The sequence below is a fragment of the Amphiura filiformis genome, chromosome 13 (assembly GCF_039555335.1).
Source record: "Amphiura filiformis chromosome 13, Afil_fr2py, whole genome shotgun sequence".
NCBI classification, from domain to species: domain Eukaryota; kingdom Metazoa; phylum Echinodermata; class Ophiuroidea; order Amphilepidida; family Amphiuridae; genus Amphiura; species Amphiura filiformis.
Window position 1 is genome coordinate 26,191,940 of NC_092640.1, and position 27,003 is coordinate 26,218,942.

General features: G+C 34.8%; 1 protein-coding gene across 1 annotated transcript in view; it reads right to left on the reverse strand.

The window, feature by feature from the left end:
* LOC140168168 (myosin light chain kinase, smooth muscle-like) overlaps window positions 1-27,003 on the reverse strand; it is a 145,531-nt gene that overhangs the window by 77,088 nt on the left and 41,440 nt on the right. Inside the window, exons 3-6 of the mRNA XM_072191497.1 lie at window positions 17,494-17,697; window positions 15,583-15,924; window positions 14,918-15,070; window positions 13,461-13,584 (exon numbers count right to left, since the gene is read on the reverse strand). Coding sequence (XP_072047598.1) covers window positions 13,461-13,584; window positions 14,918-15,070; window positions 15,583-15,924; window positions 17,494-17,697 — 823 coding nt within the window. The remainder of the gene's footprint in view (window positions 1-13,460; window positions 13,585-14,917; window positions 15,071-15,582; window positions 15,925-17,493; window positions 17,698-27,003) is intronic.

Below are 27,003 nucleotides of genomic sequence, written 5' to 3' on the forward strand. Positions count from 1 at the left end.
TGGGACTACAAGGAATACCACCGTGAAAGACCACTTTGGGACTACAAGGAATACCCTCGTGGAAGACCACTTTGGGACTACAAGGAATACCCCCGTGAAAGACCACTTTGGGACTACAAGGAATACCCCCATGGAAGACCACTTTGGGACTACAAGGAATACCCCGTGAAAGACCACTTTGGGACTACAAGGAATACCCCGTGGAAGACCACTTTGGGACTACAAGGAATACCCCGTGGAAGACCACTTTGGGATTACAAGGAATACCCCGTGGAAGACCACGTTGGGACTACAAGGAATACCCCTGTGGAAGACCACTTTGGGACTACGAGGTATACCCGTGGAAGACCACTTTGCGACTACGAGGAATACCCCGTCAAAGACCACTTTGGGACTACAAGGAACACCCCGTGAAAGACCACTTTGGGACTACTAGTACAGGAGCAGCAACCTCAAAAAATGACTTCGTTCATCCCCCACTACATACAAGGTTTGACACCATAGGTAGTTAGTATGGACCCTCTAGATCACTGCTAGGTAGGTAGTGGACTCAAATTGTGGTATCACTTTTTTTTTACAGGTCATTTTATGTATGGACGTATAATCGCATAAAATCACCAAAAATAGGACAAAATTAAGGGGTAGGGGAAATATAAACTCCAAGAACGCAACTTTTACTCATAATAATGAATTTATTTTGGTATGAATATGTAGCTAATTGATTGATCTAACTGCCTAGTATTATTTGAAAGCAAACCTAGGTTTCATTTGATCGTGATTTGAAGTGGCCAGTCCATACATTAGTGAAAAATTAGATTTTTCACAACAATGCGTAGGGTGGGTGTTTTTGTGAGATTGGCTTCAAATTTTACTATTGTGCCAATTTTTATTTTCAAAATTAATTAAGTTTCCATTTTTTAATTTTGTTTTTAATATCAACCATATCTAGGCAAACTTTGATGTTCTGGTTCAAATATTTATGTATGTGCATGTTTGCTTGCATGTTGGTTTGTGTTGTGTGGGTTTTGGGTAGGTGTGTGGGGGTGTGGGGGTGGGTGTGGGGTGTGTATAGGGTTCAGGGTTGGGGTGTTTTACATGTCTTAATATGTCACTCGGCTAAACTATATAAGTTCTATTAACAAAATTTGTTTGGTAAGTTGCCATTCATGTAATATTTTGAATATTTATATGTGTGGGGTGAGATCAACCGCTGTTTGTCAGGAAAATAGACTGAAAATGTAAAAAATAGTTACTTTTCCACATGTAGCAGTGTGTGTAACAATATTAAGGGGTAGGGGAAATATAAACCATCATAACTCAACTTCAACTCATGATAATGAATTCATTTTGGAATTAATATGTAGCTAATTGATTGTTCAAATGTGTTAGTATTATTTTAAAGCAAAGCAAACATTAATTGTCAGGTAGATAGCCATAAAATGTGAGAAAAGGTTACTTTTCTATGTATAACCATGTCAAATATGGCATTATTAAGGGTAGGGGAAATAAAAACCACCATAACTCAACCTTTACTCATGATAATGAATTCATTTTGGTATCAACATGTAGCTAATTGATTGCTCTAACTTTCCAGTATTATTTTTAACAGAAAAACCATAAGATAGACATAAAATATGATAAAAATGTTAATTTTCCCATGTGTAACAGCGTAAAATTTGACAATATTAAAGGTTAGGGGACGTGCAAACCAACGTAACTCGACATTTATTCATTATAATTCATTCATTTTGGCATTAATATATAGCTATTTGGTTGTTGTACTCTTTTAAAGCAAAATAACCATTAATTGTTAGCTGGAAAGACATAAAATGTTTAAAAAATGTCAATTTTTCATGTGTAGTACCGTAAAATATGACAATATTAAGGTGTAGGGGACATTCAAATTACCAAAACTCAAGTTTTACTGATGAAAATGAATTCATTTTGGTAACAATATGCAGTTAATTGATAGTTCTAACTTTCTAGTATTATTTAAAAGCAATTAAACCATTAGTTGACAGATAGTTAAACATACAATATGAGAAAAATGTTGATATTCCATGTCTAACAGCGTAAAATATGACAATATTAAGGGGCAGGGGACATAAAAATCACCAAAAACAAGTTTTACGGATGAAAATGAATTCCATTTCGGTATCAATACGTAGATATTTGATTGTTCTCATTTTCTGGCATTATTTTAAAAGCAATTAAACCATTAGTTATCAGGTATTTAACAAACAATATGAGAAAAATTTTGATATTCCATGTCTAACAGCGTAAAATATGACAATATTAAGGGGTAGGGGACATACAAATCACCAAACTCAAGTTTTACTGATGAAAATGAATTCATTTTGGTATCAATATGTAGTATTTGATTGTTCTCATTTTCAGGCATTATTTTAAAAGCAATTAAACCATTAGTTGTCAGGTAGTTAAACATACAATATGAGAAAAATGTTGATATTCCCGCCATGTCTAACAGCATAAAATATGACAATATTAAGGGGGTAGGGGACATACAAATCCCCAAAACTCAAGTTTTACTGATGAAAGTTAATTCATTTTGGTATCAATATGTAGCTATTTGATAGTTCTAACTTTCTAGTATTATTTTAAAAGCAATTAAGCCATTAGTTGTCCGGTAGATAGACATAAAATGTATGAACATGTTAATATTCAATGTCTAACAGCGTAAAATATGACAATATTAAGGGGTAAGGTGACATACAAATCACCCAAACTCAAGTTTTACTGATGAAAATGAATTCATTTTGGTATCAATATGTAGCTATTTGATTGTTCTCATTTTCAGGCATTATTTTAAAAGCAATTAAACCATTAGTTGCCAGTTAGTTAAACATACAATATGAGAAAAAATGTTGATATTCCATGTCTAACAGCGTAAAATATGACAATATTAAGGGGTAGGGGACATACAAATCGCCAAAACTCAAGTTTTACTGATGAAAGTTAATTCATTTTGGTATCAATATGTAGCTATTTGATAGTTCTAACTTTCTAGTATTATTTTAAAAGCAATAAAGTCATTAGTTGTCTGGTAGATAGACATAAAATGTATGAAAATGTTAATATTCAATGTCTAACAGCGTAAAATATGTCAATATTAAGGGGTAAGGGGACATACAAATCACCCAAACTCAAGTTTTACTGATGAAAATGAATTAATTTTGGTATCAATATGTAGCTATTTGATAGTTCTAACTTTCAAGTATTATTTTAAAAGCAATAAAGTCATTAGTTGTCTGGTAGATAGACATAAAATGTATGAAAATGTTAATATTCAATGTCTAACAGTGTAAAATATGTCAATATTAAGGGTTAAGGGGACATACGAATCACCAAAACACAGGTTTCAATGATGAAAATGAATTAATTTTGGTATCAATATGTAGCTATTTGATAGTTCTAACTTTCAAGTATTATTTTAAAAGCAATTAAGCCATTAGTTGTCAGGTAGTTAAACATACAACATGAGAAAAATTTTGATATTCCATGTCTAACAGCATAAAATATGACAATATTAAGGGTAGGGGACATACAAATCACCAAAACTCAAGTTTTACTGAAGAAAATGAATTCATTTTGGTATCAATATGTAGCTATTTGATAGTTCTAACTTTCTAGTATTATTTTAAAAGCAATTAAGTCATTAGTTGTCTGGTAGATAGACATAAAATGTATGAAAATGTTAATATTCAATGTCTAACAGCATAAAATATGACAATATTAAGGGTAAGGGGACATACAAATCACCCAAACTCAAGTTTTACTGATGAAAATGAATTAATTTTGGTATCAATATGTAGCTATTTGATAGTTCTAACTTTCAAGTATAATTTTAAAAGCAATTAAGCCATTAGATGTCAGGTAGTTAAACATACAATATGAGAAAAATGTTGATATTCCATGTCTAACAGCATAAAATATGACAATATTAAGGGGTAGGGGACATACAAATCACCAAAACTCAAGTTTTACTGAAGAAAATGAATTCATTTTGGTATCAATATGTAGCTATTTGATAGTTCTAACTTTCTAGTATTATTTTAAAAGCAATTAAGTCATTAGTTGTCTGGTAGATAGACATAAAATGTATGAAAATGTTAATATTCAATGTCTAACAGCATAAAATATGACAATATTAAGGGGTAAGGGGACATACAAATCACCCAAACTCAAGTTTTACTGATGAAAATGAATTAATTTTGGTATCAATATGTAGCTATTTGATAGTTCTAACTTTCTAGTATTATTTTAAAAGCAATTAAGTCATTAGTTGTCAGGTAGTTAAACATACAATATGAGAAAAATGTTGATATTCTATGTCTAACAGCGTAAAATATGACAATATTAAGGGGTAGGGGACATACAAATCACCAAACCTCAAGTTTTACTGATGAAAATGAATTCATTTTGGTATCAATATGTAGCTATTTGATAGTTCTAACTTTCTAGTATTATTTTAAAAGCAATAAAGTCATTAGTTGTCTGGTAGATAGACATAAAATGTATGAAAATGTTAATATTCAATGTCTAACAGCGTAAAATATGTCAATATTAAGGGGTAAGGGGACATACAAATCACCCAAACTCAAGTTTTACTGATGAAAATGAATTAATTTTGGTATCAATATGTAGCTATTTGATAGTTCTAACTTTCAAGTATTATTTTAAAAGCAATAAAGTCATTAGTTGTCTGGTAGATAGACATAAAATGTATGAAAATGTTAATATTCAATGTCTAACAGCGTAAAATATGACAATATTAAGGGGTAAGGGGACATACAAATCACCAAAACACAGGTTTCAATGATGAAAATGAATTCCATTTTGGTATCAATATGTAGCTATTTGATTGTTCTCATTTTCTGGCATTATTTTAAAAGCAATTAAGTTTCCCACGAGGGGTTGAAGCAATTAAGTTTCCCACGAGGGGTTGAAGGTCATAACTGGCCAATACTAAAAAATTATCCTATAATGTTGTAATGTTGTAATCTCAAATTGTTCCTCTCATCGCTAAGAATTTAAAAGAAGACAATTGTCATAGTTCTACGAAGCTTAGTTCGGGGGTTATAACGTTGAATATATCAAAAATATCATAAATAAAGATCAAATTTTAAAAATGGTCCAATTGCACCAATTAACATAAGAAACCTCAATCGCATACTACATTCAAATTTTGTTGCAACGATTTGTATTCCCGTGTTCCCCTTCACAGTTAATGCAGCCAAAGTTGAGTTATGGTAATATTTCCCCTACCCTTAATATTACCATATTTGACACTGTTACACATGGAAGTTTTTCTCACATTTCCTTTATATCTACATAACAACTAATGATACTAGAACGTTAGATGAATTCATTATCACGAGTAGTTGAGTTATGGGAGTTTATATTTCCCCTACCCCTTGATATTGTCATATTTAGGGCTGTTCACAAACACTTGTAGGGGGGGCTGATGCAAAAGGGGGTCTGAAAATTTTTCCTGGAAAAATTGAGTTTATATGATTTTCTATGGGGTTGACCCATAATTTTCATGTCAAAAAGGGGCCTAAAATTTTTGAGGTCTGTAAAGGGGGGGGCCTGAAAAATTTTGGTGATGAAATTTTTTTGCATCAGGCCCCTCCCCCTTACAAGTGTTTGTGAACGGTCCCCTTCTCACAGTTTCTGTGTATCTACCTGACAACTAATGATCGCTTTGTTTAAAGTAAGTTAGAACAGCCAATCAGATACATTCTGATACCAAGATGAATTCATTTTCATGAGTAAAAGTTGAGTTATGGCAGTTATAAATTTCCCCTACCCCTTAATATTGTCATTTTATGTTGTTAGACATAGAACATTTACCTTTTCCTCACAGATTCTGACAAATAATGGTCGCATTGCTTTATAATAATACTAGAAAGTTAGAACAATCACTTAAATACATTTTGATACCAAGATGAATTCATTTTCATGAGTAAAAGTTGAGTTGTGGCAGTTTATATTTCCCGTACCCCTTAATATTGTCATATTTATTTATGCTGTTAGACATAGAATAGTTACCTTTTCCTCACAAATACTGTGTATCTACATGTACCTGACAAATAATGTTCGCTTTGCTTTAAAATAATACTAGTAAGTTAGAACAATCACTTAGATACATTTTGATACCAAGATGAATTCATTTTCATGAGTAAAAGTTGAGTTATGGCAGTTACAAATTTCCCCTACCCCTTAATATTGTCATTTTACGCTGTTAGACATAGAAAATGTACCTTTTCCTCACAGTTTCTGTATATCTGCCTGACAAATAATGATCGCTTTGCTTTAAAATAATACTAGAAAGCTAGACCAATAACTTGGATATATTTTGATACCAAGATGAATTCAATTTCATGAGTAAAAGTTGAGTTATGACAGTTTACATTTCCCCTACCCCTTAATATTGTCATTTTATGCTGTTAGACATAGAACATTTACCTTTTCCTCACAGATTCTGACAAATAATGGTCGCTTTGCTTTATAATAATACTAGAAAGTTAGAACAACCAATTAGATACATTTTAATACCAAGATGAATTCATTCTCATGAGTAAATGTTGAGTTATGGCAGTTTATATGTCCTCTACCCCTTAATATTGTCATATTTAAGCTGTTAGACATAGAATATTTACCTTTTCCTCACAGTTACTTTGTATCTACCAGACAACTAATGATCGCTTTGCTTTGAAATAATACTAGAAAGTTAGAACAATCACTTAAATACATTTTGATACCAAGATGAATTCATTTTCATGAGTAAAAGTTGAGTTGTGGCAGTTTATATTTCCCGTACCCCTTAATATTGTCATATTTATTTATGCTGTTAGACATAGAATAGTTACCTTTTCCTCACAAATACTGTGTATCTACCTGACAAATAATGTTCGCTTTGCTTTAAAATAATACTAGTAAGTTAGAACAATCACTTAGATACATTTTGATACCAAGATGAATTCATTTTCATGAGTAAAAGTTGAGTTATGGCAGTTACAAATTTCCCCTACCCTTAATATTGTCATTTTACGCTGTTAGACATAGAAAATTTACCTTTTCCTCACAGTTTCTGTATATCTGCCTGACAAATAATGATAGCTTTGCTTTAAAATAATACTAGAAAGCTAGACCAATGACTTGGATATATTTGGATACCAAGATGAATTCAATTTCATGAGTAAAAGTTGAGTTATGACAGTTTACATTTCCCCTACCCCGTAATATTGTCATCTTCACGCTGTTAGACATAGAAAAGTTACCTTTTCCTCACAGTTTCTGTATATTTGTCTGACAACTAATGGTTGCTTTGCTTTAAAATGATACTAGAAAGTTAGAATAATCACTTAGATACATTTTGATACCAAGATGAATTCATTTTCATGAGTAAAAGTTGAGTTATGGCAGTTTATATTTCCCCTACCCCTTAATATTGTCATATTTACGCTGTTAGACATAGAAAACGTACCCTTTTCCCACAGTTTCTGTGTATCTACCTGACAACTAATGGTTGCTTTGCTTTAAAATGATACTAGAAAGTTAGAACAATCACTTAGATACATTTTGATACCAAGATGAATTCATTTTCATGAGTAAAAGTTGAGTTATGGCAGTTTATATTTCCCCTACCCTTTAATATTGTCATATTTACGCTGTTAATCATAGAAAACGTACCCTTTTCTCACAGTTTCTGTGTATCTACCTGACAACTAATGGTTGCTTTGCTTTAAAATGATACTAGAAAGTTAGAACAATCACTTAGATACATTTTGATACCAAGATGAATTCATTTTCATGAGTAAAAGTTGAGTTATGGCAGTTTATATTTCCCCTACCCCTTAATATTGTCATATTTACGCTGTTAGACATAGAAAACGTGCCCTTTTCTCACAGTTTCTGTGTATCTACCTGACAACTGATGGTTGCTTTGCTTTAAAATAATACTAAAAAGTTAGATCAATTAGATATACATATTGAATTGAATTGAATAGAATTAATACCAAGATGAAGTCAATATCATGAGTAAAATATTGAGTTCTGATGATTTACTTTCCCCTACCCCTTAATATTTTTCTATGTTATGCTGATATACGAGGGAAATCAACATCTGTTTTGGTTGGTTTTTTTTGGTTTTTTTAAAACATTTTTTGTCTCTTTCCCAGTGGTTACTCACATCCTACACAAAAATATTCAAAATATTACATCAATGGAAACTTAACAGATTTTGTAAATGGAAGTTGGTGCAGTGTAGTGACATATTAAGACATGTGCACACACATTCATCCCCCCACACACACCCCTACCCTATGTACACCCAGCACCCCACACACACCCCGTCCCACAGACACCCCAAAGAACTTATACATAATATAATGATTGGAACTGTTACAATAATGTTTCCCTTGATATGCTTAACATTAAAAACAAAATAAAACATTAAAATTTAAATTAAAAAATTAAAAATGGAAACTGAATCAATTTTGAAAATATAAAGTGGTATAGTTGTGAGATTTGAGGCCAATGTCAAACTTTACACATATGGTTTAAAAAATCAGATTACCACTCATTTATGGACTATATACTTCCAAATATGCTCAAAGGAAACCTGTTTTTGTTTAAAAATAATACTAGAAAGTTAGGAAAATCATTTAGCTACATATTGATACTAAAATGAATTCAAAATCACGAGTAAAAGTCGAGTTCTTGGAGTTTATATCTCCCCTACCCCTTAATTTTGTCATATTTTTGGTGAATTTATGCGATTATACGTCCATACATAAAATGACCTGTAAAAAAAAAGTGATACCACAATTTGAGTCCACTACCTACCTAGCAGTGATCTAGAGGGTCCATACTAACTACCTATGGTGTCAAACCTTGTATGTAGTGGGGGATGAACCAAGTCCTTATTTAGGCCCCCTGTGGGATCTTGCTCCTGGACTATACAAGGAATACCCCGTGTAGACCACTTTGGGATTACAAGGAATACCCCGTGGAAGTCCACTTTGGGACCACAAGGAATACCCCGGGGAAGACCACTCGGAGACTGCAAGGAATACCCCCGTGGTAGGCCACTTTGGGACTACAAGGAATACCCACGGGGAAGACCACTTTGGGACTACAAGGAATACCTATGGGGAAGACCACTTTGGGACTACAAAAAGTACAAGGAATACCCCCGTGGAAGACCACTTTGGGACTACAAAGAACACCCTTGTGGAAGACCACTTTGGGACTACAAAGAACACCCCGGGGAAGACCACTTTGGGACTTAAAAATCCACTTTTCGGCACAAATTTTGTACAAAATTCCACATCACTTTACTTGTATTTATATGAAAAGTATCAGTGTATCAAACAAAGCAGCTATCTTATTTACAACATACTAGTACATTCACTTAAAAATATAGGCCTATTACTTTATATGAGTCACAGTGGTTTGATCTCCAATAGCAAAGTTCAATAAATTTCATTCAACAATTCACAGCTCAAAAGTTGACCTCTGTTGTGGAGGATGGGTTTTTGTACCCAACAGATGGAAAGGTCATTCTATGAATGTAGAAATCTAAGGAACTGTGTACTATAAACCGATGCGCATGCTTGATGAGATCCTAGTGGATTTTAAATGGCGGATTTGCTCTCAATCAAGGCTTTGATCTTTTACCCTCAAGAAAATATCATAATCATTCTTAAATTCCTAAGCTTGTATTCACATAAATATTGTATTAGTATAAATAGATAGGCCTACATATTTGTATAGGGAAGTAATTAATTCGAAGTCATCTTTTGTGATTTATTAGTACATTATCTCTTCTTTGGTATTTAGACAAAATGAGTTTGAATACTACCAATGACGCTACAAGGTGATCATCGGAAGCGAAGGCTTTACTGTATTTTCTAAGTTCAAACAAAGCAAAGCTTTAGATCTAAACATCTTATATTTTTGGTTGTTATTCTTAGGGGGTCTTTCGGAGCTGCGAAATCCAAAAAGGGGGGTTCAGGGAGCATACCCGTATGGTCGATTGTGTTAAGTGCCCTCCCCCGATGGGGGTTGTCTTAAAATTTCACAAATGTGGCCAATATGTAAATGTAAGTGGGAAGTTCTGTTACACTTGGCATTAATAATATACTGCGCCAATAAAGTATCATTACACTTGGAAAAATGATCACAATTTCCAAACTGAACAATATTGTGGTAAATTTGTGACAAACGGGCCTATTCAAAACTCCACAGACTAGACATCTGGTTTGAGAGTGGTGAATGGCTAATTTATGCGTTTGGCTTTAATTTAAAACAAAAGGAACAAAAGAAAACTGAAACAAAAGAACTGACAAATAAAATGAAAGTTATGAAAAGTACAGAGAAGTAAAACTGAAATAAAAACTGCTTTAAATAACGCTTCATTGAAGAAACTGTGTTGTCTCTTTGTTGCCCTTGTTGGAATCTTTTTGTGCCTTGTATAGGCCAGTTTGTCACTTTTAAAACTGGACCTTCGTCTATTCAATTGCTTGTAACATTACTTCTGGAGGTCACATTGGGTTCAATGTGGTGTCATAATGTGCAGGATTAGAAAGTGCATCTATTAAAAAAACCATTTACCTCAATATTGCTCAGTTTTGAAATTGTGATTATTTTTCCAAGTGTAAGGATACTTTATTGGCGCAGTATATGATACTGACAGTGAGTGATTGAATGAGGTCGAGGGGTGACAGGAAAATCATAAAATAATGTCAAGTTCAAAGGGGAATCTAGCTGAGCTTAGCTGGGCTAATGGGAGGCTAATGGGAAAAGCTTTTATAAATGAGGGATCCGGAATAGTAAGTTGGCGAGTTATGTGGCGGTAAGTTTAGGGCGAGTTACAGTTAGACAATTTGGCGAGTTATGGTTAGACCATTGGGTGAGTTACGGTTAAACCCCGGGGTTAAACCATTTCGTGAGTTACGTGAGAGTTAAGGGCGAGTTATGGTTCTAGACCATTGGGCGATGTACGAAAATCACTACACATGGATTTACGCAAAAGTACAATGGTGATGAGTTCCGGCTCACGTAGGTCTACATTGGACTGTGTCCTACCATATCCCATAGTCCTACTATTCTCCGCAAGAGCGGCATGATTCGGATTGAAAGACAGAAATGATAACATATTGATCGCTAAAATTTGACATGAAATTTAAAAAATCGATTTAACCAAAAAAAGTAGGCCCTCTCAGTCTCTGGAATTTCCCCTTGCATGAAAAAAGTGAAAAATGGTACATGTATTAAAACACGCGGGCCGGGAGATATTATTTAACGCCGCGTAGAAATGTTGATTTTGACGTGAGGAGCTTAATTATAGTGGTCTGCGCCCTTATAATGAAATCTGAGAAGAACGTGACACAAAAATATTGCGGCTACTTGGGCCTAAACATGATTTAAATCTTAAGGGGGTACTACACCCCTCTATAAAATTGTGTCTATTTTTGCATTTTTCTCAAAAACTAATAACACAGTGGTAACAAAAGTTATGTAGGCAAGGAATCCAATTACTACACTGGAATTTCAGTGACCCAAGACAATCGGTTCGTTATTTATGATAAGAAATAAGGTACCGCTAGGATGTACCTCATTTCCGATCATATAAACTGAACCGCTTGTCTTGAGTCACTGAAATTTCAGTGTAGTAATTGGATTACTTGCCCCAATAATATACATAACTTTTGTTACCAGTGTGTTATTATTTTTCAGGTCTTGTGTTTTCATCCAGTTAATCAGCGAATAGGGCATATCTGTAGTTTAATACTTGTGTCCAACTTTTTAATTATACGCACTGCGAATCCTGGCCGCCAATGAACCATTTTTGCAATGTATAACTTTGTATTGTATCATTTAGGTTCAGCTTAAAATACCTAGCACTAATTTTTTGGATCAAAAACAACATCTAATTAATATTATAATTATGGCCTAATTATCAACGAATTAGTGAAGTGGTGCACCCAGATATGTAATTGTCTCTTACCATGCTTGTAAAGGAATTTTTAAAGGGGAAAGAAAGCTGATGTGAGGGAACACTCATCAAAGAGTGACAAATTGCAATCTTTGAAAAGAAGTGAGTAAAATGAATTTCGATTCTATGTTAAGAAGTGTTATTTTAGTCAGAGATTAATATTTTTTTGTTAATCGTTGAGCCTTTTAGTTAACCATATTTTATGCAGGGATGTGCCACGCAGACTTTCTCTATGCCTAATTTTTGCTGTTTTTGTAACCCATCAGTATATCAATTTTTCACAGAAAGCACCCAAAAAGCACCCAAATGACCTAATTATGTGCTTTTAACATGTTTAAGGACACTGTTGCCTAAATGCACCCAATTTGGGCATATTGGTCTGAAAACCCATCGATATACCAACATCGCCGAAAATGGACCCCCAAACCGTGGCACATCCCCGTATACCTTCAACCAGGGAGACCCCCCCCCCCTCCTCAGGAATTTCCACTGACTTCCTATCATCACATCTGATGAGAATACATGACCACACGTTGAACCCAATCTCTACAGATCACTGAAAATCAGAAACCCCAAAGAAAAAAATAAGGGGTTTAACCCTTAGGCAGAAATGCAGTTATTTGTTCCGTTTTCCAAGAATTACATTTTGTAAAAAATGTTGCTAATTTGAACTCATTGCGAAAAGGTCAATGATCGCTTTGACCTTATGGAACACAAAATGTAGCAGATTCGGGAAATTAAACGATTTGTTTCGATCTTATACCACTTTTTATTTCGTGTATTTTCATCAAGTTGATTTTGTTTTAATATAAATTGAAAATAATTTAATAGCGGAGACCAATTAAGACTAGCGCATCAGCAAAATGATTAGTATTAATAAAATTGATAATGATACGCAACTAAAATTAGAATTTGATAAGGTTAATGCAAATCCCAAATATATAAAGATTTGCTAACCAAGGGGGGGGGGGGGTCACGTTCCAACATCCGAGGTACCTCTATACGCTGGCGAAGTTACGTAATAATCGGATTAACTACCATAGCAATAGGTGAAAACTATTTTTGAATATACCGCGCTGCACTGATACGTTCACGCGGTACCTCTTCATTAAATCATATCATGCTGATTACTTGCACCTGTAAGATAAGTATCTTTGAAAAGACCAGTATTGTATTCAATCTATGATTGCAGACATACACAGGTGATGAGTGTAACCTGCTTGTAGTGCAGCGCGATATGTTCAAAATTGTTTTCACCTGATTGCTATGGTAATTAATCCGATTAATGACGTAACTTCGCCAGCGTATAGGCTCTATAATACGGTATAATGTATCATACATATGATACATAATATTGCACATGTTGAAATCACAAACGCAATATGTGTGATAGTTCTCAAAATTATATACAAATAAAGAATTATTCTTTACTTACCTGCCATCGTCTTCTGGCCACAAATTTTCTCAGTCTTTCTTTGCTTAATTTATTGGCAGCTAAATCGTCTTTCTTACTCTGCAACCAGTGATGAGTTAGACACTCTTGTACGGTGATACGCTTTCTGGAATAGATGTATAGAAGATAAAAATGTTGTTGAAAATATCACCACTGAAAATTACGCGTTCAAATCCTGCATGGGAGGAGTAAATTCTCGTCAGATCAAATCCAAATGATCTATAGACTATACCGATCCTGAGAGTAGATTCTCGTCAGATCGAATCAAATGACCCATACTACTGCGTCGGAAGCTCTAAAAGTCCAGATTTTAAATGAAGACCGGTCCGCGGAAGAAGAACGCTGGATTATATACCTGTATTGATTGTTGATATTTGAAAAAAAAACTCAGTAGAATCACTGCCAATGTTCGTGACAAACAAGTTCATTTGCTAAAACGTTTAATTATCGGCGGACACAATATCGAGGGATTTATGCCAGTGCCAGAAAGCCCTATCTGCAATAGCTGCCCTATATACATCAGACAATTTTTGCATTAAATATTATACACATCTTAAAAGATATGACACCTGGCAGCTATTGCAAATAGGGCCGTTTATTCCTCAATTATGAGAACACCTGTATCATTATTTTTTGGAAGAAAAATTTGACGGAAGTGTGGTGTACTGTCAACAAATCAATACATTCACGTAAAATGCCTGAAGTGGAGGGAAAACCACAATTTAATCAACACACTTATATTTTAAGTGGTCTTTTACCTGACTTAAAGGTAAATCTTTTGGAATAATAGTTAAAAGTTGAGTATGATACACATTCATTTGGTATCATCTCTTACAGGTGTAGACCCTTAAGCCTTAGCAAGCATGCAAGACAAATCCCACATCCGCCCGAGAGAGCAGAAAAACGATCAATGGTCTCCACTTGTTGTGGACTGAGTAAGTGATGAGGATCCTTCTGCAAGATGCATTAATGTTACATTTTGATCAGCTCGTAATCGGCGGGAATAGTTAGGCTTTTACCACTACGCCGAAAAGTAGACCCACATTAAAGAGAGATACAGTTGAACTATCTGGTCTATATTGTGCGTGTAAAAGAAAATAGGCAAGTATAGGATTAAATGAATAATTTGTGATGCTTCTGGCGCGTCTGTCACAAGACAATTTTCGAAATAAAATATATAGCGTCATGGGAGAGCACCCGGGATGGGAGAAATGAAAAAGAATTCGATAAAATAATTTGCGTTCCCCCTCGCATCCGCTCAAAATTTACCGACTCCACTCTTGTTTTCCCAATGTCATGCATTTAAAACTTAACACGGTTCAAATAAATAAAATTACATGCCCCCTCAAGACCCTCGAAGTTCAAGTTCGGATTCCTCTTTAAAATCTCCCCCCCCCCTCTGCGTAAATATTGAACGGTCCCTTAACACCAAAACTTACTCTTTCCTTTTGACGAGAAGTTGTTCAATGAAATTCTTGGCATCTTCGGATATGTTGTCGAAAGCCTCATCCTCGAAGTCCCAGTAACCTGCAGTGACATTATTCAACGTTTCAGCAGCTGTGTCGCCCATGAAAGGTGAAAGGCCACTGAGTCTGCGCAAATGTATTGAGGAAAATGCAAATTATTAATTAAAGTTGTGTTATTATCTTTCATGCAGATTCATTAATTAAAAATTTTAAATTCATATTATTATATTATTTCAAAAAATATTATAACTCCGTCAGTCTTTAATTTAGTGACACACGATATCTTTTTTATATATTACTGAAACCACTAACATGCTAAAAGCAGGTTTTTTGAACTCTTTTACAATTTTGTAAAAAGAATGAAAAAAACCTCATATCCATACGATTATTTGTTTGTTTCATTTTTTGTTAATGTTAAAGGGACATCCAGTCAGGGATCCGTCAATCCCAAACTACATTATTCCTCACACATGTCATTTTGTGCACATGTTCATTTTTAAGCAACCGCGGAAAAAATACTTTTTTAATATTTTTTTTGGTTCCTCGACGGATATCTGAAAGTCCCTTTAAAATTAATTTTCATTTTTAGCAAATATTGAGAGTTTCATTTCATTATCATTGTTACCATGGTTACGTACAAAACATAACAAATGACTCCAACACTCCACATATCCGTAGCAAAACCAATCTGTTCGTAGTTAACAACCTCAGGAGCAACAAACTCTGGCGTCCCAAACATAACCTTCACATCCTCGTATCCATTGAAGGTCCTTGCAAGACCAAAATCTATGAGCTTGATTTGGTGGCCAGATTTCTCAACGCAGAGGATGTTTTCAGGCTTCAGATCCAGATGCAGGACGTTGTTCTTGTGCATGTGTTGGACTGCGCCACATATCTGTTGCATGAAAGTGATGGCATCTGCTTCTGAGTGCTCGAAGTCTTCGCTGATGATGCGTTCGAATAATTCACCTCCGGGTATCCTTGGAACAAAACGAAGATTAAGTCATTATAAAGATAAATTAAAAATGATTATTTGTGATAATGCTTAAAGAAAACGCTTTTCAGTTTAAACTGACATGGGGATAAATGCAATGTGTTGGTTTTTGTTCAGATGTTGCGAAAGGTATGGTTTGGGCTATTATTAAACTCTTGCACATGACAATGACAAAGGTTCCTCAAATTCGTTCAGTTTTGCCCGATTATTAAAAGTAAGATACGGTTTTCAAAATGAAATGGTGAACTAACTTGAATGATGTATAGGCCTATGTCACATAAAAATAAATAAGTTCCGACACCTTTGCATCGGGGCCTGAGATTGGAATTCAGTTTCCTTTCTCACGAAGTAAGGGCTAAGAGTAAAATTGTACAATTGTGTTTGGGAGTGGCCTTCTCTTTTCTCTTTTTCCTAGCTATTTTCTTCCATTTCTTGCTTTGTTTATCAAAGCTATCTAGGCCAGCATGTATATATTAGCCTACACTGGCTATTCAGGCTTGTGCATTTGTATGAGCTTGGAACGGCCCATGGTTTTCCGTGGATTAGCATGTGTTCCTCACGGACCAACCTGGGTAAACAAACAAACAGACACCATTTTTGGCGCCATGATATTGTGCCTCACAGTATGATGGCGCTCTTTATGTTTCTCGTCACATCAAATCAGGGTGTCGCACGGCCAAAACTTACAACCACAAAATTATTTTAATACCGACACTGATACCTGATTCGTCTTAGCTAATACATAGGTTTTGCTCTTGATTATTATTCGTAATGCAAGTCTATTTTTCCTTTTATTTATGTTATAAGAAGGCGTAATGCACCAGTTGACAAAACACTTTGGGTGGAAATGGCATTACTTAAAGCAAAATTGAAAGATTTCTGACAAAGTTACATTCCTTCTTCACACAATTATATTATACTTTCATTATGAGATATGTGCCTTTTTCATAATTTGAACCTAACTAATGAGGTAAACTGAGAGAAAATCGTTATTTCATTAATTCATAATTACAGCGTATTATATCGATGGCGTTATACTGTCACAATTCCGGAATACAGGCTCCGTCACAAACCTGAACTATCCCAATTCCAAAAATATGACAATTCCAAGTTTCTGACAGGCTGCGTCACAAACCTGGAACTGTCACAATTCCAGAATTGTGACAATTCCAGTACTAGTATGACGCAGCAATGCATTAACGCGGAATCACCAGGGATTTACTTTTTTAATCCTTAAAAGATTTGTCACAAATAGACCTACAGCAATTAAAGGCCTCAATTTTTGCAAGGTGTTTTAGTTGTTCATCATCAATGTACATACTTTGTAAATATTACAATTTTGATACAAAATTGGATCGATTAAGCCCATTATTTTAAAACTCACGAGACCAATCAAAATTGGGGGTAAAGTGCTGGTCCTATTTTATCATTATTATGTTTTGGAAATATTTTCACACACTTGGATTCATCAAAACAGAGGAAAATTGAGGGCCTCGTCTTCAGCATAAATTACAATATTGTTCTAACAAAGAAAAAATAATGAAAAACCTCTTACATTTCCATGACCATGATCATCTGTGATCGAACCTCAAAGGCATCAAAACATTTGATAAGATTGTCATGATTGAGTTGATTCATCACGGATATTTCTGATCGGACTGCTTCCTTGTCTTTCTGTTTGATTGCTTTGATGAACTTCGCCGCCCATGTTTTCCCTGTTGCCTTTTCAATACATCGATAAACTTTGCCGAAACGACCTCTGAAAAATATAAAATTGGTGGATAAAAACAATTAAATGTTAAAATAAAAGTGACAAAAAAATTCAAATTATCTTAGAAATAAGAAATATAGTGGTAAACTTTGGGGTTTGCATGCGAGTTCTAGAGCTACTCAGACGATGCAGGCCACGCTGGCCCCCATCAATGTCCCCAGATTTGATTGGCTCAAATGATGGTTTTTTAACCGATAGTTCAAAGCAATTCAAAAGCACTAACCCTTCCACTGCCCGGGGGCACTCCAACTTTGGAGGTGACGCGACTGTAGGGCTGTGATAAGGCCCCCCTTTTCAGCGTCGCTGTCACCCAAAGACCCCATATTTTTTTACGAACACACATGCTCTGTCACCTGAAGACCCCCTATTTTTTCATTTGATCTATCACCCAAAGACCCTTACAAGTTCAATTTGAACAATAACTTTCATTTATCACTGACTTTGTTACTTATTTTGAAAACAAAAACAAAGAAATTTGAAGCCATTTTGAACTAGAAATTCTGTTTTCGAGGTTTCTGTGGCGCTCATTGGCTCTCACCCAAAGATTCCATTTGAAAAAATGGGTCATGTTCTCACGCAATGACCCCATATTTTTTACATTTTGCTCTCACCGAATGCCCAAAATCATGCTCTTACCCGATGACCCCATAGTTTTTACAAGTTGCTCTCACCGTGCCCCTTAGTGCGAAAGTGCCAGCCCTATATCCATTTCATATTGAAGTGCCCCCCCCGGGTTCCACTGGAGTGAATTATCCGTCTCTAACGGGATTAGAATGAGAGACATTACAAATTGGGAATGATTTGACAAAGTTTTGTTTTCTTTAATAATCAATGGCAACGTGAAAATTTGAGATATATCTTGATATCCACCGTCTGGGTCTACTCGCAGCTTTTATGAAAACTCCTCTATAGTGGAATGCTCTAAGCATGTAAAGTCAATTCAGATTTGCTGAACAACCATTGTGTGCAAAATTCATGGGTAAACTTTCCTGGTCGTTACACGCGCTGCCGCGCATCATAATTTTAGATATAAGGTTTGCAAATTTGGTTCACAAAAATTTGGCATGGGCTGGAGAGAGGAGCAATAATTCTATAACATGAGAGGGGGTAGCAAAGGGTGAACCAGCGGCATACCGTGGCAATTTTTGTCACGTCATTCCCCGGGCGTCATTCGCAATTATTTTTTCATCATTATTGCACAAAATGCACAACTCCTTATTTCTATGCACAATACATTTTGACCAATAGCTAAAATCATGTCTGCACTGAAACGTTAAGAAAATGTGTTGTCTTGCACAAATATTGTTGTATGTTACTTTGTACACAGGAGATCACTGTGATAGTTCAATAGGCCTACCTGTTAATAACGAATGTAATCTTACCTATCGTATATAAAAATGAAGTATTTTGCCATTGAAGTGCTAACCCCATTTCATACCTCCCCTGTTTATTTGTCTTTGCCGTCTTTCTGGTCCTAACCCGTACATAACCTTATGATCCCTTACTTTATACAAAATGGATATAGACCTGTAGCAAAATGTTGAAACATCGATACGATCTGACAGTCACAATGCTGCATGCCATGACTGAATGCAGGGGCAAAATGTTGATAAATTCGCCAAGTCGCGTCGACATTGCAATAGGAGTAGGCTATAATAGGACCAACCTTAAAGGGGAAGCCCCGCCAGAGCAGGTGAACCAACTTGCCTGGTTATCAAATTAATCAATGACCAGGTTATCTTTGAATTTGACATGTGCTAATTAATGTTTTAATGTTATTGCATCAATTAGCATGTGTCAAATTCAGATATAACTTTGTCACTGATTAATTTAATAACCAGGCAGGTTTGGTTCACCCCAGAAGAACTGCGCTGACGGGGCTTCCCCTTTAATAATGTCCATACATTTTTACTTTGTTTTATTAAAATGAGTATACAAGCATTCCCAGTATCTGTTTTTGAGCTATATAGGTTGTCTTGTTCTTTTAATATTAAATAACCGCACTTCTAAAAGGAAGACGACCTTATACATAGGCCGTATTTTTGGTAAATCGAATTAACCTTTTAGGTTTACACACTTATTTATTTAAACGCTTCAATGTATTTTCTTATGTAATACGTTTTTCACTAGTAGCTACTAAGTGTTTACCACTGACATTTAAGCACACCAAAACACTTAATGATAAACACGTTAAAGTATTAATGTATTATTGTTCAGAAACTTGGGTGCATAGTTATTAAAGCAAATTATTAAAATATCTAAATACTGATGTGTTTATCTTTCAGTGTTTAGGGGTATTTATGTGTTTAATGTAGTGTTTAAATTGGTTAATATAGTATTTACCTCCTATACTTTAACTGTGGTAAATACTTCGCAGTGTTTAAAAGTGTTACAAAGTAAATGCATTGAAGTGTTTAAATAAGTGTTTAAAACCTAACATAAACATTTTTATTTACAGTGCGTCCTTTAAATGTGATGTCTTCAATCGGAATTTGTCAGACACGCGGGCCTTCATTATCCATCACCATCGAGCGTGCAGATATTGACTTGTTTATTATGGTTTATTTTACTGAACCATAAAATAATGATCATGACTTTGATGATAGAGTTGATGCTACTGTCGTTTTATTAAGCATGTAATGAACTTTTCCCAGTTCTTTGTGTAACGTTTTAGTAACAAGATATTGTGTTAATTTTGATACAAAACAAAGCTATGTTTCCAACTTTGTCGTTAGTTCAAAAATATCTTAAAGGACATTGCACTGTTCGTTATCGTTTCACCCAAACCGTGAAATTATCTATTACATACAACGCGTCGACGAGGAAAGTTGTTGCACATTGCTCAACTTTGTGCTCAACTTTTTGATCAACCTGCGCTCTAGAGATACCAGCTTCTCATCATCATGATCATGGACGTAAGAGACACGTTCTCACATAGAATGAATTTTCCCTGATACGAAAGTTCAAAATAATAGACCAACTCTGATTATTGACTTAAATAAAATGAATTATGTCTAATTTTCTAAGAATATGGTTCAAAATTTTCGAAAAATGTAAAAGTAAATTGACTCACATATTAATATAGTTCAACATTCATTGAGTTGGAGTTATTTATAAGTTATATTATTATAAACTTTAAACTTATAGTGATAAATGATGAAAGTTTGATAACATTATTCGAATATCGTCACTACAACAAAATTATTTAGCTGTAAAATAATTGGCATGATAGGAGGGTATGATTGTTTTGTATTAGTTTAAGTATTTCCTAGCCTCTCTTAGCCACATGGTTGGCTACAAAAGACACAGAGTATACCTTAGGATAAACTGGCATGAGTGCGCCGACCCCAAGTTTTCAACATTTCAGGATTGTTTCTGGACGGACGTCGGGTGAAAAACGAAATTACGTTTACATGACTTTGTCGAAATTCGTCGTGTGACAAGAATGAGTGTATAGATGACTAGATGGAAACTTACTTATTTGTGTCTTCTAGTTATCCATCATATACCCTAGGCCCTGCATAACGAAATTCAACAATATTCAATATCCAAAGCAATATCCTCACTACAATAGGCTCCCAAAACAGAACTCCGACCCCACATAATCGCAAATTGACACGAAAGCTTCATTCCATGAAGCATTTCTCTCGTATTTGATCATCTTCTACTCTTCCCTAAAAAATCATTATAATACCAAATCTAATCACCATGGAATTCACCATATCCGGCCAGCTCACATTGGGCGCCACATTCCTTTTTTAAAGGAATTTTTATTTGATGTAGGCTACAACAAGTTGGATAAATGCAACACAAATCTGATGGTATGTTACACATCGGTATGAAGAGCGTAACAAAACAATTCGATTTTCAAATTACAAAATTTGATCGTGAATGTCGCAAATGTGGGATTGAATTCACAAATTTCGTTTATGAATATGTGACGTGCACATTGTCATGATTGTGCACCTATTCTAAGTGTAAATCTCTTATATACAGGCATATATTTATAAACTATTTTTACCAATTATACGATCATGATTTGAACCAACGCGTTGGTAAATTAAACATGGTTGCTTATTATAGCTTATATCTCCAATATATCGAGACGGTTTCAGATCATTAACTATGTTAACCTTTCTGCACAGTCTGTGTCCTATTTCTAGCATTATATAATGCATTTAGCCCATGTCGGTGACGAAGATATTTAGAACAATATTCAACCCATTAACACGCGAAAGTCATAAATTTAACACATTTCAAAGAATAGCTTTGCATATATTTAAAATAATGTTTAGGCCTACTTATTTAAAATCTATAAGAACTATGAACTCCGAGAAAGTTGACATGTTGGATCAATGCTTAAGAAGGCCACGTTGACATGGCTTTTTACTTCATTATCTTTTATTTTTTAATCTAATTGTATGTATACAATTTTGAGGAAACCTTTGTGAGTAAAGTCTTTCTGGTCAGGCTCATCAACCTTCGTTTTGATAAAGCTCACGATTGCTTTTAATGGCAATTTTGATAATCATCCAATGGGCTATAGCCTACCCATTGGAATGTAATAAAATTCAAAAACACTTGCCAATTTTAAATGAAGAGCCACCAGCTTTTAAGCGTGTTAAGTGGATAAGGAGCAGTCAGTCTGCTTGAACGGCTCTTTTCAGAGCCACCAAATCTTCAGCAGGAAAGGGGCACCTGTAAACAACTCTTTTCGTTCACATATCATGTGGGCAAGAAGCAGCACATAATGATACTCTATACACATGATAACAATAATCAAACAGACAGTCTAAACATGTGGCCAACGAGCAGTCTGCTTGAACGGCTCTTTTCAGAGCCACCAAGGAAAGGCACCTACTATATAAACAACTCTTTTCAAAGCCACTATTTCCTAAATATAGATAAGGCAATCTATTGACATATCATATTGGACAAGGGGCAGTCCACATGATGATGATACTCTCTGTATACAAATGGTATAAATATGATAAACAAGAGACAGTTATGCATTACACTCCATCATTCCCAATGAAGAAGTCAGAGCTACATTATGACGAAAGCTTGCAGGTTTTATTATACTTGTCCGACGGGGAACCCGTAGCCTGACTCCTTCAGACCTCTAATGGCGCCGCCTTTTTTACCCACAATCCTGCACGTTGCATTACCAACAGCAACCCGATGACCGTGCGTAGTTGTTGAAAGACTGAAGGATTTATCCTAGAGAACCCGTTTAATATCATCATCATTTAACGAAATATAAGGCTTGCTCAATTGAGGATAATTCGGTTATGAAATAGACAAGCAAGCAGTGACATTTAACAACGTCGCCTTACTGATCTGGTATTGTGATGATGATGATGATGATAATAATAGTATACATTTGCCAAAGCCATTAGTTCTGCTGTAACAATTATCACATCCGTGTGTTGTTTTATATACCAAATAATGCTTTAGTTTGGCAAATAGACCATATATGAATAACATGTTTTAGTTTTAATACCACCATTATAAAATAACATGTTATCATACATGCAAAAATGGAAGTTGGTTTAGGGTAACTTATAGCCCTACACGGGCTTTTCGAAAGCACTTGTTTTATTTGTACATTTTATAGAGTCCCGTTCTTCACCGTGTTAATTCGCATAATTAGTCTAGGAGCTAAATCTCATGCGGACCTTAATTCAGGATTGAGTTAAACACCCATGTCTATAGGTGTTAGGATAGCAGTGATTTAAAGGTCTAAACACTCCATGGTATTATACATTTGTTGACATGGGTTCTGAACTCGACAATTTTTCAAAACTCATTGTTCCTTGAATATGGATCATATGAATTATATATATGTTATAGCAGTTCCACAAACATTATAAGTTCCACCAACGTACACGGGTCACATGAGGCTTTTCAGATGTATTTATTATATTTTAACATCAAGTTCCGGTAAAATGTTTTATTATAGGCCTATATAGTCTGCGAAATGGCAATCTTTTGGTGTTTTTTCTCTTGGGGAGAGACGCTGGGTGGATTACGCTGCGGGATGTAGATTTCATAATATGGCATTTTCAAGTTACAAAATTATTTTTGCATGTTCAATTGGAAATCATGAGATGCATAATGGTAGTCTATACTATTACTTGATTGCTCCTGGCTGCGATGGTTTATTGTGGCATGAATAGGGAGTTCGCTTCCTAGCTGCAAGCAAGTCCCTGGTCATTGCTAAATGGTTTATATAGGCCTATATAGTGTCTTTGTGTGCCTGGGGACACAGTGGTCAGAGAATTCATGAAAAGTGTGCTGAGGCTTGTGGATACTGTCTATGGTTTCTGCGCTCGTCTTTTTTTTAATTTGATGGCTTTTGATGAATTTTTTGGCATTTTTGTTTTCATTTTTTAACATCAATCAATGAAATCAATCGAATTTATTTTCCATCAAAATAAAAAATGATCAACAAAAGATAAAATATTTTTAAAATGTGAAAAATATGAAAACAGATATGAATGGTCGATCAAATGTCATTGGTTGGCACGCGGTGTGGAACCACTTTGGGGACGTTGGCATACCGGTAAGGTCAATAATAACATCTCGAGGGTTCGAATCCGCAACACCAAACACCAATGCATTTCCATAGCAAGGCGCTTTTCCTCATTTACTTCACCCCACGCAACTTTATATTGGGTAGCTGTTGAGGCAAAATCGATCGCTTGGATATTAAAAGTGCTTACAGAGCACGGGACTGAGCACAACTTTGTATCTTTTCAGTTTACACACCCTAACCTTATTTTAGTATATCATCAGTTCAACTCAGAATGGCTGAGCTTTATTTTGTGAAATTGTAAGTGGACAAGCACACAGTTAAAAGATACAAAGTAAATACAGAGGCCAATATTAAACATAGTAAAAAGCGAGGAAGTTAAAACCCTTATTGACTTTGTTCTTATAATTGGACCACTTCGTTTTTACTTTGCATGTTCAGTTTAGCATGCGTAAGGGTATCCAAATTTAAATCACGTACTAATACACATAAAGGCCGATGGATTTGAACGCGACAGGTCTATCACTCAATTACCCATGAACCCAGCAAACACAAAAACGTTTTAAAAACGTTTTAAATAAGTTATATTTTGGCTTTTGCTTTAGGTAAACACGTTTTAATAACATTAAAATGTCGGGTTATATAAAGGTTATGAAAACGTTTTAAAATGTTTGGTATGAAAACACACTACAACAATATTTTTAAAATGTTTTCAAAATGTTACATTGTAAAGTATTTTTGCAAACATTTTTCCAAATGTTCTTAAAATGTATTTTTCAAAACGATTTAATAACATTTAAATGCCGGGTTATATAAAGGTTATTAAAACGTTTTTAAAACGTTATTGCAAATATTTTGGGCAAACATTTTTCTCAAAATATTCTGTTTAGAATGTTTTGTATCAAGTTTTTAAAAATGTTTTTGGAATGTTATAAAAACGTTTTTATACCCTTTATATAACCCGACATTTAAACATTTCTGTAAAACATTTTGTGTTTGCTGAGCAGTTGATTATCAACAAATGTTTTTTAATGTTATGAACACGTTTTATACCCTTAATATACCCTTTATATAACCCGACATTTAAACGTTTTCTGACAACCTTTTATAACCTTTTGCGAATGATGTCAAAATTGTTTTGTGTTTGCTGGGAACGTATAACAATTTTCCCTACATGTAAGGGTGAACCAATGATTAATTTGCATGATCAGAATACCCCAAATTCATTATCAATATTCAGAGCGTAAAAATAGAATAAAGACTAGATATATTGCATCCTTAGTAAGGCTGCGAAGTCTAGCCGTGACCTTGAAATGACATCTGATGACCTTGAAATGACCTTCACCACATTTTGCATCATATCCACATAACATATACTAATTTTCATTCAAATTGAATAAACTTTGTAATTTGACCCCTTTTGACCTTTAGTTGACCTCTGGTGACCTTGAAATGACCTCCAATATATTTTGAATCATATCAAGATCACATATACTAATTTTCATCTAAATTGGACAAATATTAGAATTTGACCCCTTTTGACCTTTCGTTGACCTCTGGTGACCTTGAAATGACCTCCAATATATTTTGAATCATATCAAGATCACATATACTAATTTTCATTTAAATTGGACAAACTTTAGAATTTTACCCTTTTGACCCCAAAACAGACCCTCCTCCATGTTTAAGCCAAATCTGATTACAATCGTACATGAACATAATGCTAGAGCCCTTTTGGCATTATTCTGATGATCACAGCACGTAATATGCAGAAAATATTGAATTTTAAAGTGATTTTCAGTAATCAACCATTTTTTTTTTTTTTTTGACCTTGAACTCAAAATCTGTGAGGACCCCATAGACACCAACTAATGTCAATGCATATGTGTCAGTCGCATCTCTGTACCATAGAATCTGTAGGAAAAGAAGCATTTTGAAGGTATTTGGTTATGTGCCGGAAATACCCCTTAATGACCTTTGACCCCAAATCTGTGAGGACCCCATAGGCCCCGGCTATAGCCAAGGTAAATGTCCAAATCTCGATACTCTACCATGTAATCTGTAGGAGAAGAAGCATTTTTGGTAAAAATCACATTTTAGCCAAAATTACTCATGCGTGACGTTTGACCCCAAATGGGTCATGTCATATGTAAAGGCTGGGGTAGTTGAGCTTGTGCGCAAGTTTGGTCATAATCGGTCAAATAATGAAGGAGCTAGAGCAAATTATATCAAATGTTGACAGAAAGAAGAAGAAGAAGAAGAAGAACGAGATCTGATTGCGTTCGCCTGCGACCGCGAGGATGCACAGCCAGCAGTGACAAATGAGTTATGACCCCGAATCTGTGAGAACCGGAAGTGATCCCTTAATTACCTTTGACCCCGCAAAAATATTACATAGTGCTTAGGATGTCATAAGGAATATTCCTGGTGAATTTCAGCTTAATCGGAACTTATACATGGATTTTGATTTTTGAAAATTTATGATTGACCTTTTGACCCCTTAATGACCTTTGACCTCAATGAAAAAAAAAACCTCATGTACACCGACAAAATGCATTGTTCTAATTTTAATTAAAAAATTCTACTTTGTTTAGTTGTTGAGATAAAAATTATTAAAGTTATTTAGCTAAAAACAGGAAGTGACCCCTTAATGACCTTTGACCCCCAAAATAAAAATACCATGCATACATCAGGTAACACTAATTCATGTATGATGATTATATTACTCTGGTCTGTTTACATTTTGAGATAAAAATTTT